Below are 19,985 nucleotides of genomic sequence, written 5' to 3' on the forward strand. Positions count from 1 at the left end.
AAACAATTTCTAGCTTTATCTACTCAAAATGCAAAAACCAATACTTAGATAAAAAACTAGTTTTCACTAAAAATTAGAAGAAAATTCAGGTAACAATTTCTAGTTTTGTCTATTTCTAGGGAAAAATTACAGATAACAGTATACAAAGTAACAAAAAATTGTAAGAACAGGCAATATCCAAATATAGGAAAAAAAGACATATTTAAAGGAAAACAACCAAAAATCAAAAAGGAAAACACTAAAAGTAAAAATATATACAATATGTATAACATATGTGTTCATAATATTTATGTTAATTTTTAATGCAAATTTATATAATATTGCTTTGTAGACTACACAAGGCAAATATTTGATCGTGAGAAATCTTTTATACACTATTTAATGGATATATCATCTATAAATCAAAGACAGAGGTTAAAAAAAAGGAATAAAGGCAAACACTAGTAATTACACAACACTCAAACTAGGTATCTGCAAAAGGCAGTGTATGTAGGAGGCGGATCTGCCTCTGCATTTTCCTGGAACTTTTTTTTTTTTTACCTTTCTACACTGTGATAACATGATAAGCGATAAATATTTGTATAACTTTTTAAAAATCATAATAGTGTAAAATAGGGTTGATGTGGAGATGTATTTTCCTACTCAATTCATAAGTTATACAGGTTTTTTCCTTGGTATTTTGTGCTTCTCAAGTCAGCCTAGAATTCCGATGATATTTGACATTAAAGGTATTATGCATGATTAAATTTGAAAACTTAAGTCACTTACTTCTTTAGGAACCACTCAGTATGATGAGAAATGAACACCAGTTTTATAAAGCTGTTAATGTAGTTACTAAACAGAAACTTGTAGAGAATGTGTCATGTATCTCAGTTTAGCTAAATGTTTAATACTGCTAAAGATATAGTAGATACCTACCAATAACTTGCAGTTTTAATGATAGAACAGAATGTAAAACAGAACAGAAATGTACATTGTGGAAAACTAATCAATGCAACTGCAGCCTGGACATAGCAGAGCTCTTCCTGTCTTGTCACTTCAGAGGATGCTGTGCTTTCTCAGTGACAGATCTCACTAGTTTTTATTCTACACCTCTATGGCAATTCACTCCTTCAAGTTAGATCAAATAAATCTCTTGATAAATTCATGCTGTGTTCCCAAGATCTGGAACCACTGTAAGCCTCTTACATGCGTATTCACTGATAACTCAAATATGGACTACTAGAATGAAACAAAGAAAGGAAAGAAATAAAAACTGAGAGAAGGTAGACTGTGAGAGATGGAGGAGAAAGGAGATAAAAACTATTTTAATAGACAGATAGGTAGATGATAGACAGACAGACAGGTAGGTAGGTAGTTAGATACATAGATAGATAGATAGATAGATAGATAGATAGATAGACAGATAGATAGATAGATAGAGACACTTTTTTTCATTCAAGGAGTCAAAAATACCAAGAGAGTAATTTGCCTCTTTACTGATGAAATGGCTCAGGCAAAAATACCTATTATTTAATGAATGGTGTGTTTTGTTTGAATACAGGCTTGATGCAAATTAGAGCTACAAGTTTGCAGAGCTTAATTTAGATTCTTCAGATGGTGACATTTCACTTTTAAAGTGCATTTGTATGAAAATTAGAATTAAAAAATGTCAAGTATGCCATTAAATATTAATTAAATATTAAATCATTCTGCTGATTTCAGTTCCAGATTCTTTTCTTATTCTTGGAACAGTGTGTGAATCTCACGTGCACACTTTCATAAGCACAATGAAAACCATATAATGACCTTCATCTTTTTCACAATAGGGTGCAAAATCTCTAAACTACAATAATTTAATTATGTATCAATTCAAACATTGAAAAAAGAAGAGCTTTAATTCTTGTACAATTCCAGGTAAATATACTATAATTTCCTCACCAATTACTGAGCACGTATTCTCTTAGTCTTTTAAAATATACACACTGAATAAAAAACAGTATCACTGTATATGATAAATGAAAAAAAAGTCACAGGTGTAATTTAAAAATGCACAAGCAGCCTAGCACAGAACTTGGTACAGACTGAGTAATGAAAAATATGTTGAAGATGTTCATTACAGAAATCCGTGTTTCTACAAAAAGTACTCTGTTAGCAACCCTTCAAATAGCCTTTCCTAGTCTTTCATTCTTGATAGTAAAAGATCAGAAGGTAACATAACTATTATCTCCCTGAACTCCTATTTTATTTACTTGGGCAATTCATTTCATTTTGCTTATTAGTGCTAGATGGCCATTCAGAGTACTTCTCTTGCCCTGAAAGGAGTTGTGAGCAGGCTTGTAGAGCTCTTCTCAGACATTCTGCTTTAATTTTAGTAAACAAATGAATAATTGATCACCCCAATCATTACTGTATTTTTCCTCTATTTCAGTTTTGTAATGTAGATTAGTATTACTCACATTGGGGCTTGTCAATCTGCTTTTACCACTAGAGGATAAACCTAGCTTAGGTTTATTTTTAAATAATGCATGAATGATTACAAAATAAAACCCAGAAACACTACATACAGTATATAGAAACATTATAATTATAATTTAATTCAGATTCATATTTGTAAATTTCAAGACATGTCAGCAAGAGAAATAAAATATTAGTAAGTTCATATTCTTTTAATAATAGATTTATTAGTAAAATATAACATTAGTAAATAATTACTGAAACAGTAGACATAAGAGATTTTCTTTTAAAAATTAGAAAGTTAAACATTTTTGGGGTAAATTGTTAAATTCACACATATTAAATTTAACTGTAATTTATTGTAGTTTTATTTGTTAACTTAATTTCCAAGTTATACATATGACACATAATATATACACATTTATGGGGTTCCATTTAAAGTTTTAATACATGTGTGCATTGTTTAATGTTTGCACAGGATTAAACAGACATCTCTTCAAAATCCAGCAATCCCTTTAGATTCCACCCAGACCTCCCCAGTACGCTCCTCAGTGTCTTGCAAGTGCCACTCTGCTCTCAACTTCTGTGAGTGTGACTTTATTATTTATTCCAGATAGGAGTGAGATACTGTGGTATTTGTTTTACTTTATTATTTGTTTATGAGAACAATCGTAAAATGATTGATAGCTATGTCATCCAAGTGTCCTACAGCTGCCACATTCCCTATATCACATTTGTTTAGTTTTTCATTATACAGTTTTTCTGTTTCAGTAGTTCAAGTTAATAAATATTTATCAAGCTATTATTTATTAGATACCATTGTGCCTGCTGTAGCACTGATAAGCCAGGAACTTGTGGCTCCTATTCTACTGGAATTTATGATATTCTTAGGTAGAAAATAATAAAATAAACACACAGGGGTTGCTGAATTCCTGAGAAAAGGGCTATATACACGTCAAGATCTTAGCACATTATGAGATGCTATTAGCATGCATTCCTCAGCATGCTTAAATCCCTCTGGCTTTTGCATAGTGTAAGTATTTCGTTGCCCTTATAAAAAAAAGTTTGGATCATATGATGTGGCTCACTTTCCTGGTATTGTTCCCTAGCTTGTTGAATCTGTTTCTCAATTAGTGAGAAACGGAGGTCATTAGAAGTCTTAGCATAAAGCAACACATGTCCGCGAATCTAATATCCTGGCATAGCTTGCATAAATCCTTTCTAAAATGATACTATCTAAATTTTATTTAAAAATATTAACAATTTGTGTCTAGGTTGCTATTTATAAACAGAAGAGGATTTATGATTAAATTAAATGAAATTATAGAACATATTCTAGGTGGTCATTATGTTACTTTTAAAATTTGAAAGAGTAAAACAGGTTTCCTCATGAGAAGCTTAAAAGGCAATATATTTCACAAAGTAGCTGTTAATCTTATTTCATCATTTAATCAATCATGATTATTTTAGGAGAATGTTGTAGATGAACTTTACATTGCTTACAGTTTATTTTGCACGGTCCTTCCATGACTGTTCCTCTGATTTGGGGGAAAAGTCATCTGAATATAGCATTCATTCTGGCTGGATCTATTAATTCAGCACTAAATAATTGTATTTATGAAAATGCATACAAGTCTGCAAAACGTATTGTCGTAAAACTATGCTTTTTGTATTGAAATTTGAATTCTTTTGTTTTCATTGTAGCATTTTTTCTGCTTATTAAATGAAAATGACTGAACAATGATCTTTATGAAAAATTGTGTTTTCTAATTAATAGAATATTCTTATTATGTTTTCTACAGGGGAAATTTTGTCATGTTGATACTATTATGTAACTTGACAGTGATTTTAAACATGTGAATATATTTTTTATTTATCACAATTGCTGTCTTTTAAAAAATATTGTAGTAAATATATCGCGAAGTGTGATTCACTTATCAGAAATTAATTATGTAACCTTTAAGCCACTAAGTTAATTTACTTTTTAAATTGAAATATTTATGTATCAGTTTCTTACACATTAAAATTTCAACTGTTATAAAACATTACTTTGATTCTCTTCGGAAAAATTCTGTCAGAGTCCTATGTAGGCAGAAATTTTACATTTACATGATTGTGTTTCTCATTAGCGGAGAAAGCAGCTTATAGGAAGACTACTAGAAAGAGAGAACCATCACAATGCAATGCAATCCTTCCTTTTCTAGATCACCATTTTCACTGATTTTTCAGTTCCCAATACATAACACTCCCTGATCAGTTAAAGGGCTCCCTATTCTCTGCCTCCCTTTTTTGTGGTTAAGTACATCTTGTATTTCATAGTCTGCAAGAGATTTTCCAGAAACCCTACTTTTTTATTTTAAAGAGAATAAAACAAAATAGAACCAAGCAGATCAGAGCAAAACAATGTAAATAATACAGGATTTCTAGAACTTCACCTAAAGAGTTTACAAGAATTGATTTTATTATGTGTGATGGTATGAACAGCTACATTGAAGTAAACAAGGCAACATGGTAGCCATTGATGATTTCCTATCATTTTGTTTTGAAGTCGAAATAATGCTTTCATTTTTGGTTTTGATTGGTTTTAGTCTGTTTTTAATTATTTGATTTCAATATGTATGAAGACATTGACAGCTATTTTGAAGAAAACAAGAGACATTACAGACACTCTTATCAGTCCTTCCGCAACTTCCTCAATAACTAGCTCTCTCGCCCTTTTTACACCCTAACTGCCTATTATATTTGTACACATTGTAAATACACCTGGAAAATGTAGTGACATTGGAACAGTAACAACTCACGCTTTCTTGCTGTCAAGTAACTTTACCATGGAGCTATGGAATGTCAAGTATCCATAGCACCCGTGCTACTTTAGTTCTTCACCTATCAAGATCGGTCAGTATTGATGGTAAGTACATTGTGGGGAAGAAGGGAGAGCTTACCTGAGGTCCTGGGACGGTTCTGCTCTGATGTGAGGTGTCTCCACCGATCGCCCAAACACGGCTCCCTCAGTGCCTGCAGGCAGCATAAACACATCATAAGCAAGTCCAGAGACACACTGGATTTCATTTCTATATTTGTGCATCAAGTATTTTTTTTCAAAACAGGTAAACTGGAAGTAGGAGTAGATAAAATAGAAAAGAAATACTAGATGAAGGACATCGTTAGTAAAGAGCTAATGATGGTAAGTCTAAAAGAGTAAACTGCTTTAAAGTATGCCATTTCAGGGTGAGTCAGAGCTTGCAATTTCTGATCAAGTGATGGAATATCTCTTTCATTCATCTGCCTTATTTCTCAGGTGAATCTGAGGAAAAGAAAGTCACAATATTGACGTCTAACTTCCTACAAAGAGAAAACCATAAATGAAAGTATAGAGGGGCTTTAGTGTAGCATTTGACTAGTTACTTAAAGCTAGGTTTCATGTGGTATTTGACTCTCACATGTAGGCTTATAGTGATCATCAAACAGCGAGAACATTCATATTACTTTGACCTCTCTGGAGTTTATCTCAAACTAAGAACAACTTCAGTTCATTATACTGTAGTTGAAGTCATAGAGGCTCGTAACTGTCTGAAAAGGCCCTGCACTATCTCCCTGATCAGTTGAGTGACTTTCTGTTTAAACTTTCATTTACTGACTCCATTTGATTTTCTAGACTCCTAGAAAGTTACTGCTACTCAACTGAGAAAAAAATAGAATGGTTTTCTTCTTACAAGTAAGATGAAAATGTTTTTCTTTTAAAAAAACTGTGATGACAAACCATTTGCTAAATAATTTATATATATATGTCTTAGATAATTTCCTTTAAACTTTATTTTCTTTCTGATCTAATCTTCTGAAATATCTTCTTGCACAAATGTCATGCCTTTTGCACAAATATCTTCCATGCTATTTTAATAATAAAATGAAATAAATTTAAACCTAAAAAATATAATTTAATATTGATAATATGAAGGACAGTTAAACTATACTAATTTAATAAAAAGTCATGAAATTTCTAGTAGAAGATTAGAGCCCAAGTTTCAAATTAAAAAATAACTGGCCATATAAGAAAGTATATTAGAACCATAGGACAGAATAACAGCATAATATCTCCCTCAATGAATGCAATCATTAAGAATTACAAATGTGTACTAATAAAAATTTTAAAAAACATCTACGCATATAAACAAATAAAACAAAAGAGCATGGATCTTAACATTGAATGACAAAGGAAGAGATCTTTTTTCAAAGACTGTGACATAATTTGATACATATTATGGTTCTCAGGGAAAGAATATTGGTTGCAGTAAATCCTTAAGTTTACAGATTTCATTTTATAACCTAAAAGCTATGGGCATTTGTTGACCTTTTACTGAATTTTACTATTTCTTTTTCTTAAAGAATCGCTGAAGAGAACATAGTGTTTATTCTTTTAAGTATTTTCACAAATTCAGAACAATATTTCTTTAAGGGTTTTGCCCTCTTGATATTTGTGTTAGATATTTTATTTCTGTAAGTGGAAAATTCCTTAAAGTAAGTCTTCAAATATAAAATACTAGTTTTGAGAAAGTTCTAATTATAAAATTATTCCAGTGGTGACATTTGAAAGTATTTTCTAATATATAAAACTTCCTATCTCAAAGAGAGTCTTTGACATTTTGATATAAAATATAATATCCATATATGACAGTTATCTATGTGCAAAGTTCATAAACTAGTTTCCACTGTTATACAATTATGATAATTTTCCAGACAAGGTGACTATAATGTAATAAGTGAACAGTGACAGTATTTATTTTCAAACAGACTGGTACAGATAGTGATTTAGGGAAAAATATATTGGTGAAAAAGAAAGTAGAAAGTTTCAAAAGTTTAATAATTCAGTAATGATTAAAAAGTTATGGAGGTCATAATTCTAAGTTTTAATATTGAAACATTTTAATGATTTTTAAAATATTCTTAAAGAATTAAATCGATGATACTATCACTGCTGAGGCTCAACATAATGAATTATGAACAACTAAGCAAAGATTTCTAGACAGTGAAAAACTTACTCTCACTCTCCCTTTTGAGGCCAAATTACCAAAAATTAATGACCTTTAAGATAGTCCTACAGAGTAGATAAAAGCTTTATGAAACAGATATTGACTTTACTGGTAGGAAAAAATCAGAAATACATTTTCTATGGATTAGGAATTTTTATAAGTATCATACTATTAGGCTTTCCAGATTAGAAAAATATAAACATAGGACATTGAGTCAACTTGAAACTTCAGCTAACTACCAAGTTACTTACAGTATGCAGTGTTTGCAATGATATATATTAAAATATTTAGAATAATCAAGTAACACTGAACTCAAATATACTCCAAATTAGCTGAGGAGTATATACTGTTTCTGGTATTCCTAACAACTGCTCGATATTCATTTGCCACAAAACTATAAAGCGTGGATATCAAAGAGGAAGACAGGTATGAAATGGACAAGCATTATATAGACACACATATACCATTTTATTGAATACATTACTGCTGGTAATTTGCACAGGGCCACATTCTGCTGCTCTGTATTGGAAAAGAAAAAGATATCTAGGTAGTGATCCTACTTCATATTTGAAAACAATTGAAGACTTTGAGATACTACTGTTTTAAAACCCCTAATGGAAATGAGAAAAAAAGCCTCAATGAACATGAAAAAAAAATAAGAAAAAAACCCAGTATCATATTAATGTAAGTATCACTCATGAATTAACTACCTATACTTTACATGGAATCAATACTGTAAATCTACACTCTAAGTATTATGTCCTAACTACCTTTTATCAACTCAGTGATATTCATACATACCTATGGAAACTATTTATCCATAAGATTCCACACAAAAAAGAGAAAGAAGCCAAAGTAGAAAAAAGAGGAAGCAAAAAGACAGAGATACTTCATGGTGGAAGAAAGGAACTTGAAAATTAGATTTTAAAAAAGTGTATTTGTATTGTTTTCAGAATGAAAACTAGCAGCTTTTAATTTTTGGATCTAATGCATCATGATCATAATTATTTATTATTTGGGGGGAATAAAGGGATAGAAGTAAATTACTTTCACATACAGGTTAGTGTGGTACTGTAGAGAGTCTTCCACAAGGAGGGATTCAGAGCTTTTACGTCAAAAGTGGTTAACAGAATGTGACAGTTTCCTCCCTTCCCCTGTCTCATGCCGATTCACAAGAACGGCAGGCAATACTTTAAATTTCAAATCTAGAATAAGGATGAAGGCCAGGGCAAATTTATCAAGCTCTCAAGGGGCAGAAATCATCCTATTTATTCATTATCTACACATTTGAAGCATTCGTTAGTGAACATACTCAGCTTCCTTAGAAAATCTGCATACCACAACTCCCACCACCTTATTTACACCTGTTTCCTCCAACTTTAAATGATCAAATCACACATTAAATGGTGAACTCTATCACTTCATTCCAAGGTCTTCTCTAATTTGTTTTGATATTTGACAAGCAATTAAACCCTGTGGTTTTTGTATACAAAAAGTATACAAAAGTTCTGAATAACACAATCTCTGGTTCTGAATAATACAAAGTCTGAGGAACCTTGTATGTTTTACACAAGTTAAAGTACTTTTTCCAACATGTGAAAATTCATATATTATACATCTTCTCATTACTCTCCAAATGCAAGTGGAAGTAAATTTGGACTTTCAACTGAACAGAAAATATATTATTTTTGGATATGGATGGAATAACAATATTAGAAAATTCACTAAGAATTCTTAGTTAAAATGCATTATTGACCATTATACAAAGGAAAATCAACCAATTTCAACATACACTGCTTAATTTACACTTTTAAGTTAGTGGTACAAAAGCTGTTGGTGTGTTCAGCCAACTTCTGAAAATAGATTATCCACTGCTCCAGTAATCCTATCAAACCTATTGATATCTCCCTTGAACACAAATTCTAGAATTATTATTTCAAATTCTAGAACCGCTTTACCCAGCCTTCCATATTTGGTAATCTGACACTATCCCTTACCCTGTGCTGTTTGCTTTATTCTTCTATGAGACATGTTGATTAATCTCCTCACCTTTTATGAAAAATGTGAGCTTATCATTACCTGAACATATTTACAATTTTCAAATTTTTGACTCATTTCAAGCCTATCATATATGCTCTAGAACTGTATATGCGGTGCATATATTTTTCTCTTTAGGCAAAAGATTAAAACACATATTCATTACATGCTATTGGGTTCTTCAGTAAAACACTGTCTTATAGATATGATTGATAAACTTTCATAAAGATCAAAATTTCAAAAAATCTTATCCTTAAAATTTAGTCTTCCTTTTAAAAAAGACATCATTTGAATTATGGAACAACCATATGGATATGGATCCATACCCGAATCAGAGGACCCACACTGAACTTTGCTGGGTCAGCTTCCATATCACTGTACTTCCTGATACAGTTTCAATATCACTTGTGTTTTTGCCAGTTGTACTCTAATACACCAAATTGTATTCTATAAAATGAAATTGTCTTAAATTTGTAAGTATATTTGTAAATTTGTAAATATAACTGTCATGAAAATTACTGCCATAGCAGGTAAAATAAATAATTGCCCGGCAATTTACTTTAAACTCTTACCAGTTATTTATGAGTTCCTTAAAAACTCGGACTTTATATTAATCAAATTTATGTACTTCATTTTTACTATGGATTCTGGTACATACTAGATTATCAATAAGTGAAAAAATGAGGATAAAATTAATAAAAGCATGAATCAATGATTTTTTTCTCATATAATTTATAAAGTATGCTAAGTTTATGTTTCCCAGCATAGTTCTTTAACTTTAAAATAAATTTGGTTTTTAAAATAAGATGATGAACTAAATGCATTCAAACTATTATTATAAGTCAATATTAACTCATTTGGTAAAAGAACAAAATATAGTTACGCTTATCTTTCCATTGAAAACAAAAGATGAGAAAGCCACATCATACTGTTCATTTGAGCCTCAGGGATAAGCTGCTAACACTTACAAAAAAAGAAAATATTTTAAAATCTCCTTACTTTTAATTGAGTATTTATAATAATCTAAAAATAACACAAGACATTTACTATTGGATGCAAATCATGTTTCCTTACCTAATTCTAAAGATTTTCAAAAGATAAAAGAAATGATAGAATACTATACTGTCTCAAAATGATGGAAATCTTATGACTTGTAACAACGTCACTAAAAGTAGAGGAAATTATGATAAATGAAACAAACCAAGCATAGAATTGCAATGCTATTTGATATCAATAATACGTCAAATACAAAAATTCAGTCTCATGAAAACTGGGAATATTGATCACTGGCAGCTGGGGTGAGGGGAAGGGAGAAGAAAAAGATGTTAGTCAAAGGATACAAAGTTTTAGTGTTTGGAGATGTGTTAAAAAATAAAGTATTTTCAGACTGAGTCAGAATCTTTGTGGGAAAACACATGTAGGAAAAAGTGCACTTTGCACAGTCACAGTAGTGACTGCCAAAAACCGGGACCTTATGTTAAAATCAAATCCATGTAGACTAAGCTCTTAACATTTTACAAAAATTATACCAAGTCCAATTCAGGAATTTTCAGTCCAGTTCAAGAATCTTTAAAACTCTTGTATCATTATATCATCATGTATCATGTATGTGTATGCTGTTAGGTACACAGTGTCCCTAAAAATAATAAGATATAAAAATAATCCATCAGAGTTCACTATGTGGCTAATAGATTCGGGCTTTACATTTCTGAAATTCCTTGAAATATGTCACCACAGACTGGTTCAATTGTCATGCAATATCTTAATATGAAGTGTTCATATTTTGCCAGAAAGTATAAGTTATGATACACAAATATATCCCCTGTATTTATATGCATGTTATAGCATCTCACTATAGAGTATAAGAATCAAACTTTTATTGAGAATCCTGCAAGTAGGCCTAAAATAAAAGTCCATTCAGATACTTTTCCAGAAAAATGGAAAATAATAAAAAATAATATTCTAAGAATTTGAGGGTATATTTGATACAAAATCCAGTCCAGGTCTGCATATGAAAGTATATTCATTTCTTCTTTATCATGTTGGGTGACTTTTCTGGGTATTATAATTTAAATTGGCAATTATTTTGCTTTAGAACTGGGAATACATTATATTGCTCCTCCTTGCCCTTGAGAGACTGCTGAGAAGTCTGCTGTTTTCTAGCAGGTTTGAGTTCATAAGTGATTTGGCATTTTTCTCTTGCAGCTTCCAAAATTACTTATTTGCTCTGACTCCTGACATTTTAGCTGTGATATGATCCGAGTAGCATCTCCTCTGGTGATATGTGTTTGGAATTCAAAACGCCTCCTCTATAGTGTGTCTATATTTTCATAATTTTTTTACTTTTTTCCTTATTGTTGTCTAAATGTAATGATTCATCACCTTTATCTTCAAGTCCTGATACACTGTCTTCTTGGTCTTCTGATGAGATTTCCACTGAATCTTTTATTTGTCTTATTGATCTTTTCATTTCCAAGATGTGTTTGCCTTTTCTTCAGAATGTCTAACTCTTTATCAAATATTCTTTCATGACATGCATCAAATTCTTCTACAGGGTTGGTGGGAATGTAAATTAATAGAACCATTCTGAAAATCAGTGTGGAATTTCAACAAAATATTACAGACTTGTTTACCATTTTATCCAGCTATACACTTGCAGATACATTCCTAAAAACATTAAAGCCAACACATTATATAGATAATTCAATATTTATGTTTCTTACAATGTAATTCAGAATAAAGAAGCAATGGAAACAGCTTAAGTGCCCACCAACCAAAGAATGAATTTTAAAATGTATTTTATATATACATAATAGACTATTAATTAGACATAAGGAAACATGAATTTCTGTCATTTGCAGGAAAATGGAGGAAATGGAGACCAAGATTTTAAGTGAAATAAGCCCAACACAAAAGGTAAAATATCACATTTATTTATAAAAAGAAGAGAAATAATTTGATATTAGAATGGAGAATATTAAGAAGAGTAAGGGTATTGGAAGAGAGGTGAGTTAAAGGAAAGTTGATAATCTGAAATAATTGACATATGTCCTGTGCATGTACAGTTATACAAAAATAAAACATGCTACTTTATATAGCTATTATGCACTAATTTAAATTATATGTATTATATAGTAAACTTTGTGATAAAAAATTTGAAAGAAAATTTAGACTCATTTAGAGTACTGAGCACAGATACCAGTATTCTAAAAATCATGTGAATATGTTGCAATCAGTAACAAATTAAGAATATCAGGACCATTTCTTTAAAATATACCACATAAATATGAACTTGGGTGACAAACAGGAAAGTGTTTAATAAAATTCATTACAGCAATTTATTGATGGAGACTTCTACAACCATGTGAAAAGATTAAACCAAACCACGAAAGCCAACATTTCCTGTAATTTTGCTACTGAATGTTTTCAAAGGTCCACACATCGTAATGTTGGTCTTGGGGCTCGGGCTGAGCGGAGATCTGTGGGTCACTGGAGTGGACACTCGCAGAGGATTGTGGGAACATAGCCGCTGCATCCTCGTGTAGCTGCTCATGAAGAGAGCAGTCGGCCTCAGCACGTGCCCCTGCCATACACCCAGCACCACTACAGAAGCCCACAGCAAGGGATTCACATGCTCAGGGGCTGCAATCCCACACTGTGAACCAAAATAAACTTCTTCTCTTTGTCAATTAATAATAACAAGTATCTCTTTAGTACTGGAAAGCTCATATAAACTTGTTTCAAGGTTAATGTAAAAAATGAGTAGCATTATTTATGAAAAGAAGAAAAAGATTAATTTCCTTCTGCCCAATGGAGTCATTAATAATAATATCTGTAGCAATCTGAGATTTATTGGTGACATGTTAAAACATTTAACACAAAAATAATAACATTTTATTTAAGACAAGGTGATTTCATTGTTTGGCTTCTGAGATTCTCTTTAACTCTGTACAGTACTACAATTCTTATCTTACTGCGTGATAGATAAGTAAGGGGAAATGAAGACACTTGGAAAGTGTATTGTTTTGGATAAAAGGAAAATGATCAGTATTCAAAGAGAATGTGGTTTTCTATACAAAACATCCCAAATAAGTGGCCATAAAGTTTAATAGAGTAATGAGAATAATTTTGGCTTGATGATGTTTTAATAAAAGCTGTATGACCCCTTATCAAATGAACAATTAAATTTAATGAAAATGAAGAAATTTCATATATATATATATATATATATGAGTGTATTATGATCATATATAGGATGACACTAAAGTTGTTAATTCCCCCCTCCCATATAAATCCAATGAGACCATAAACAGTTTTTTGATGAAAACCAATGAGCTGATTCTAAGTCTGTATAATAAAGTATTAACCATAATAAGGCACTCTGAATATCTCCCTACTGAAAATATACATAAGAAGAGTTTCCATAGTAGTTAAAAATTTATTGTAAGGTTTTAATAATTAAGTCAGTTATAGCTGTAATAGATTTAGAGTAATAGACTTATGGCTTAAAAGACAATTCCTAGAAACGCAGTGTCAGATATGTTTACATGAAATTTTGATTTATGGCAAAGTTTCTTTTGAACACAAATGAATCAAATACTTAATAAATGATAAGGTAATTGTTTACACAAATAGAGAAGATGAACTTTTATCTCTTGTCATATATAAATAATTTAGCTGAATTAGAAATGCAAAATATAAAATTATGAAATGTGTAGAAGACAACATGGGGAGCATCTTTTTATTATTTTTGGTTCCAGAAGGATTTCTCATAGAGTAAGAGGAAATTGTATATATTTGGTACCATAAAGAAAACAGTTGACATTGATTAAGGACATCATCACATGCACACGCACACATGCACACACACACACACACACACACACACACACACACACACAGAACCATCTTTGATGTTAAAGAAGACTTTGCAACACAAGTACAGTTGTTACAAAGGTTTATAAACCTTTATATAAAAAGGAACTCTGAAAGATAATAGAAAGTTAACAGAACTAATAGAAAATTATGTAACATTTGAAGAGAGATATACAACAGATCTTATGTAACAAGCCATCTTCTAGGACCTTGACTCATTATTTATCAAAGCTGTTTGATATTGTGCAAGTGCCAACATGAACATATATATTTTTAGTCAGACAGTAAGGACAAACCCTTAGGTGAAATGTACATGAACTAGTGTTAAGAATCCAACTGATAAATTTTACTGTATTAATATAAAATTTTTCAATGCAACATGTATATAAACAAAGTTTAAAAACAAAAAAGTATACTTTGTTCATGTATAATTGACAATTAAAATCATAAAACATAAATCACTCTTACAAATAATAAGAAAATGACAAGAAACTCACTACAAAAAAGACCCAAAAATATGATCTCATAACTCATAAAAACAAAACCTGAATGACCAATATATCAAAAAAGAAAACTATTATTCATAAGTAAATAAAAGTCCCACATTACTATTAACTGGGAATTATAAAAGAAACACAAAGATACACAATTTTGTTTCAGTCTTTTGAAACAACTGGTGTAGAAAAGTTTTCATGACTGAGATAAACTGCTATTTACTACTGTTTTCCACTTTCAGCTCATAGTAAATGGGGGCCACTACAAGCATGTTGAAAATTGACCACTAAAGTATTTTTGACTCATCAAAACAGCATTTTCAGTGAAAAAAAATCACTGTTTTTGAAGTAGCGACCTGTTTATTTTAGGTAACTGTTTTAAAATAGCAGGCCTTACCAAATTCCTATCCTTGTTTTAAATCACAAAATTTTAGATGCTGTTGTTAAAGTGACTAAAATCACACATGAAGAAAGAAAATAGGTATCAGGCTTGACCAGACAGGGTTTTTATTCAGTTAAATTATTGTGTAGCAATGTTTATTTTGCCAGATCACTACTCAAAATGACATATAGTATATGGCTTTTCTGACAGTAACTATCAAGGTCCACATATACAATAGAAAATTTGAGGTACAGTTGAATATGATATCTTACTAGTAAAGTGACATTGAGTAAATCGTTAATTTTTTGAAGTTTTAATTTTTCCTTATGTAAAATAAAAAAATCTGTTCATAGTACTGTGTAAGGTTTTAAAATTATTATTTTCATATACATACCTATATTATGCTAATATATATACTTTAGAATTGCTTGATATTATCTATAGTCTAAAATCAGTTTTAAAATGGTGACTTCTGATGATTCAGGTATATGAAAATTTTCAGATCACTGCTAATTAAAATCAAATAGATGCAAAGGTTTAAGAGTTTATGTCATTTGGACAAATAAAAATATAAAAAGTTATCAGCATCATTTATCATTCAGGAAATGCAAATTAAAACAACAGTGAGATTCTATCTCTAGAAAAAATGGTTATAATCCAGAAATCAACCAATAACAAATATTGGCAAGGGGGGGGGATAAACTTTCCCACTGTTGGTGGGTGTGTAGATTGGTAAAACTACTGTGGAAATCAGTGTGGAAACTCCTCAAAAAACTGGGTTTGGAGGTCCCATATGACCCAAGTATTCCCCTTTGGTTATATTTCCAGAAGAAATAAAAATATCATACCACAGTGCTATACATACACTGATGTTTATACAATAGTTTGTGATAGATAACAACACAAATGACATCAGCCAAGGAATGAATAAAAAGATGTGATATTTTTGTACAATGAAGTACTAGTCAATTATAAAGAAGGATAAATTCTAGGCTTTTATAGGCAAATAAGTGAAATAAATCACTAAGTAAAATAAATCCTAAATCCTAAGTGAAATAAATCAGACTCTCACGTGAATTTCGTATTGTCTCCCTAGTGTAAAAAAACTGAAGGAATAACTAAGATCCAAACTGTATGATAGATAATGTGAAAGTGAAAGAGGGAGAAACTACTCAAAAGGAAAGAACAACTGGGATGGGGAAAGGGAGAATGGGAAGAGGAAAAACGACATGCGAGATAGGGAATCACAACACTAATCTCAGTGTGCAGGAAAGAATTTTTTGTGTTTTCATTTTTTAACCAATTTTTCATGCCTATGTCTTGTAATCTAAGCACCTCTTTGAAGATAACTATATATTATATATTGACCATTGTTAATCGCCTATTACATTATTTTGAAATTCTGTAGCATCATTTTTATTTCTTTTAAAATAAAAAAATAGTTTACTCCACTTAATAAAACAATTCAACTTCAAGGCATTAATCTTAAATGTGGAAATATTTATATACATAGAATATTTCTGGAAGAAAGTTGAAGATAGCCCTGTAGAGGTTCATTGGATTAATTCAACATGTTTAATAACATGAAGTTATCGAATAAACTAACATAGCTTAACCAAATAGAACATTTGTAACTATTGAACATGCTATATGTCACCACTGAAGGAATCTATGATTGCTAAAGAGAGAATTAAACTTGGATTAATTCGTAAGCAATTAAATTTAAATGGCTTTTGTAGGACATGCCACAATATGAAAAGAGTCACTTTATTACCATATAATACTCAATTAGGACTATATTTTAGTTTTAATAAACAATGATCTCCAACATTTATTTACTGTTAACTCTGTTACAGATGCTATACTTTATATGGGTTGGCTCACATTAATTCAGTGCAAATAAAGTGAGCTGTCACTTATTATTATAGATAAGAAATGGGTGAATTTGATAACTATTAACTAAATTGCCTGAGATTACTTTTCAGAAAGGCAGTAAAGTGCTAATGTCAGAGGCAAGCTGTTAATCACTGCATGTCCAGTCTCTCCAATAATTACTGTCCTGGCTATTCCTTGTCTAACTCAACTTTTTGTCCCTCTTACTCTTCAAAATAGCTGCACAATCATGAAAATGAATTTTTGATTTCAGTGAAAAGTTGCCATTGGCCAGGATACTTACTTGATTGAAGAATTCTGATAATCTAGGGTCTACTGAGTAGGAGTTATGTATTTCTATGAGTGTTTCCCATTTAAACAACAACTTAAAAATAAATTCCGGTCCCCATGTGTCAAACTGAGGGTAGAACTTATAACTGTAACATTAATATATGACTTATTTGTCTTAGAATTTCACTTTGTTGCCTACTTTTTTAAAGAATTGAAACATATTGGCCATTGTCATCTCTGCTATTTAAAAAATGCTACATTTTATCATGATATCTGAAAAGTACAACCATTCTTAGTGTATTGACATAATTAGTGCTCTAAATTGTCTGAGCCTTAGACAAAATTGTTTTATTTATTCACTTATCTTTTAAATTCTTGACAAAAATATATAGACTTTCAAACAATAAATAAACTAAGGTTGGATTTTTCCATTTCCTGTGTGTATGCCTTCATTAACAATCCTCACTCATCTGGTTTTGAGTTACTGCCTAAGGTCATTTCATTGCATTTCATCTTGAGAGATTCCCTGCAGCATTTCTTGCAAGGGAATTCTAGTGATTAAATATTCCCGATGCTACCCAAATATAGTAATGTCTGAATTTTCCTCCATTTAGGAGTAACAGTTTGCAGAATATATAATTTACTTACGAGAGTTTTGTCTTTCAGTATTCAAGTGCTGCATGCCATTCCCATCATAGTCTGTCATGCATGGTTTCACATGAGAAATCAACTGTTCCCTAACACAAGACAAGAAATTCTTTATCTTTGCTACCTTAGTAACAATTTTTTTGGATTATGTTGTTGTAAATATCAGTTTGTCCATAAAGTGTTTCAGTTGCCTTGCGGTCATTGTACATGGAATTTGTTAAGCTTCTCAAATGTGTACGTGTATGCTTCTCTTCAAATATGAAATTTTAGAAGTTGTTATTTACTCCTGTATTGTCATTTTTCTTTTGTCTCTTGGGTTCCTGTATTCACTCCATTGGTCCAGCTGATGGTGTGTTGTGGTCTCCTTAATTTCTGCTCACTTTGTATCATTGCTTAGTTTTTTGTGCTCCACAGAATCAATAATTTCAATTGCCTTCCTGTTTATATTTCTTCTACCTGCTTAAATATGTTGCTGAACTCCTATAACAAATGTTCCATCTCAGCACTTGTAATTTTCAGCTCTAGCATTGGTTTGTTTTTATATTATTTATCAGTATTCTTACTTTGGACATGCGACATTTCCCTTATTTCTTTTCATTCTTTGTACATGTTTTCTTTAAGTCTTGAGAATATCTAGGTGAGTGTTTTAAAATCTTTTCTCTATGGCTACTGAAGTCTATTTCCTGACTTGTGTTCAGCTGATGTTTTGACAGATTTCTCTGAAATTCAAAAGCTAAAATAATAATAAAATGGAATTCAAAACTAAAATGAAAAACAGCACACACACACACACACACACACACACACACACACACACACACCACTTTCTGTCATTGCAAATGCACTTGTAGTTGGGCTTTCTCTCAACACTTAGGCTATCTCACAGCTTTGAGATCAGCTCCTGAAGAAAGCTTGAAATCCTCTAGGTCTTTTCTGAGTATGTATCCTTCCTTGGGGCAACATGCACACTTAAATTTTTCCTATACATGTATGCTTTTGAAATGTCCTTCTTTCTACCACAGATTCCTGGTATTTGCTTTTGATCCATAGGTGGATAGTTTAGGTTTTCAATTTAATTTTTGTCTCAGTATCTGTTGATTTTTGGTTTAGCTTGCAATGTTTTTGGAAAGACCCCGTTTCTCTTCCTGCTTGTGACCAGAATCCCAAAGTAAACAAAACACAGGTGAACAGCTTTTCTTTCACAGAGTCTTCCAAACAAGTTAGTAAAGACACATACAGAAATCTGTGATAATAATCTACAATGATCTGGGGACCAAAGTCCCATTTGGAGATCACAGATTGCTTTTGCTTTAATATCACCACTGATATAGACATCAATCTATATCACAGAAAAATAGTACAGATTCATGGTCATTGTAAAGTCGTCTTTTTCTTAATTCCATGTTCACTTGAATGCTATGACTCTCTGATTTTTTTCAGAGTTTAAAAAATAAAAGTTGTTTCTGACACTTTCTGCTTGGCTTTGATATTGTCATTAGAAGATCAAGGGTCCAGAACTGCTAACTCCACCATTTGACTGTTATGAAACTCAGTGTACTTTATTGCACTACAAGACTGTGTAATCAGCACATTTCCAAAATTAAACATTTCCAAACACCCATTGGATGGTTAATGCATGGATACTTTAATACCAGAATACTTATTTCTTCATGCTGTGTATATTACTTGTCATTTTGTTCTCTATTTCAGATAGGTCTACCAGATTTCAGCAGAAAAATATAAATCAGAGTGTAAGTGATTCAGTATACTTTGATATATAAAACCTGTTATTTCATATGTTTGAAATACTACTACAAGCCTTTGTTGAGAAATCCTAGAAAGTGGATAAAATTTAGTCTGAATGTATACTTACATATACTGAATTTTCAACTACAATATATTTCTTCTTCTATTTTTTTTGTC

At 31.2% G+C, this 19,985-nt stretch overlaps 1 protein-coding gene across 4 annotated transcripts in view; it reads right to left on the reverse strand.

Moving 5' to 3' along the window:
• The window catches only part of Sgcz (sarcoglycan zeta), a 943,286-nt gene that overhangs the window by 18,682 nt on the left and 904,619 nt on the right, over positions 1–19,985 (reverse strand). For all 4 annotated transcript variants that reach the window (XM_063234590.1, XM_063234591.1, XM_063234588.1 and 1 more), the window contains one exon: positions 5,379–5,451. In XM_063234590.1, coding sequence (XP_063090660.1) covers positions 5,379–5,451 — 73 coding nt within the window. The remainder of the gene's footprint in view (positions 1–5,378; positions 5,452–19,985) is intronic.

Source organism: Cavia porcellus, unplaced genomic scaffold, assembly GCF_034190915.1.
Source record: "Cavia porcellus strain 051 isolate PalLab524CR breed Dunkin Hartley unplaced genomic scaffold, mCavPor4.1 scaffold_24, whole genome shotgun sequence".
NCBI lineage: Eukaryota > Metazoa > Chordata > Mammalia > Rodentia > Caviidae > Cavia > Cavia porcellus.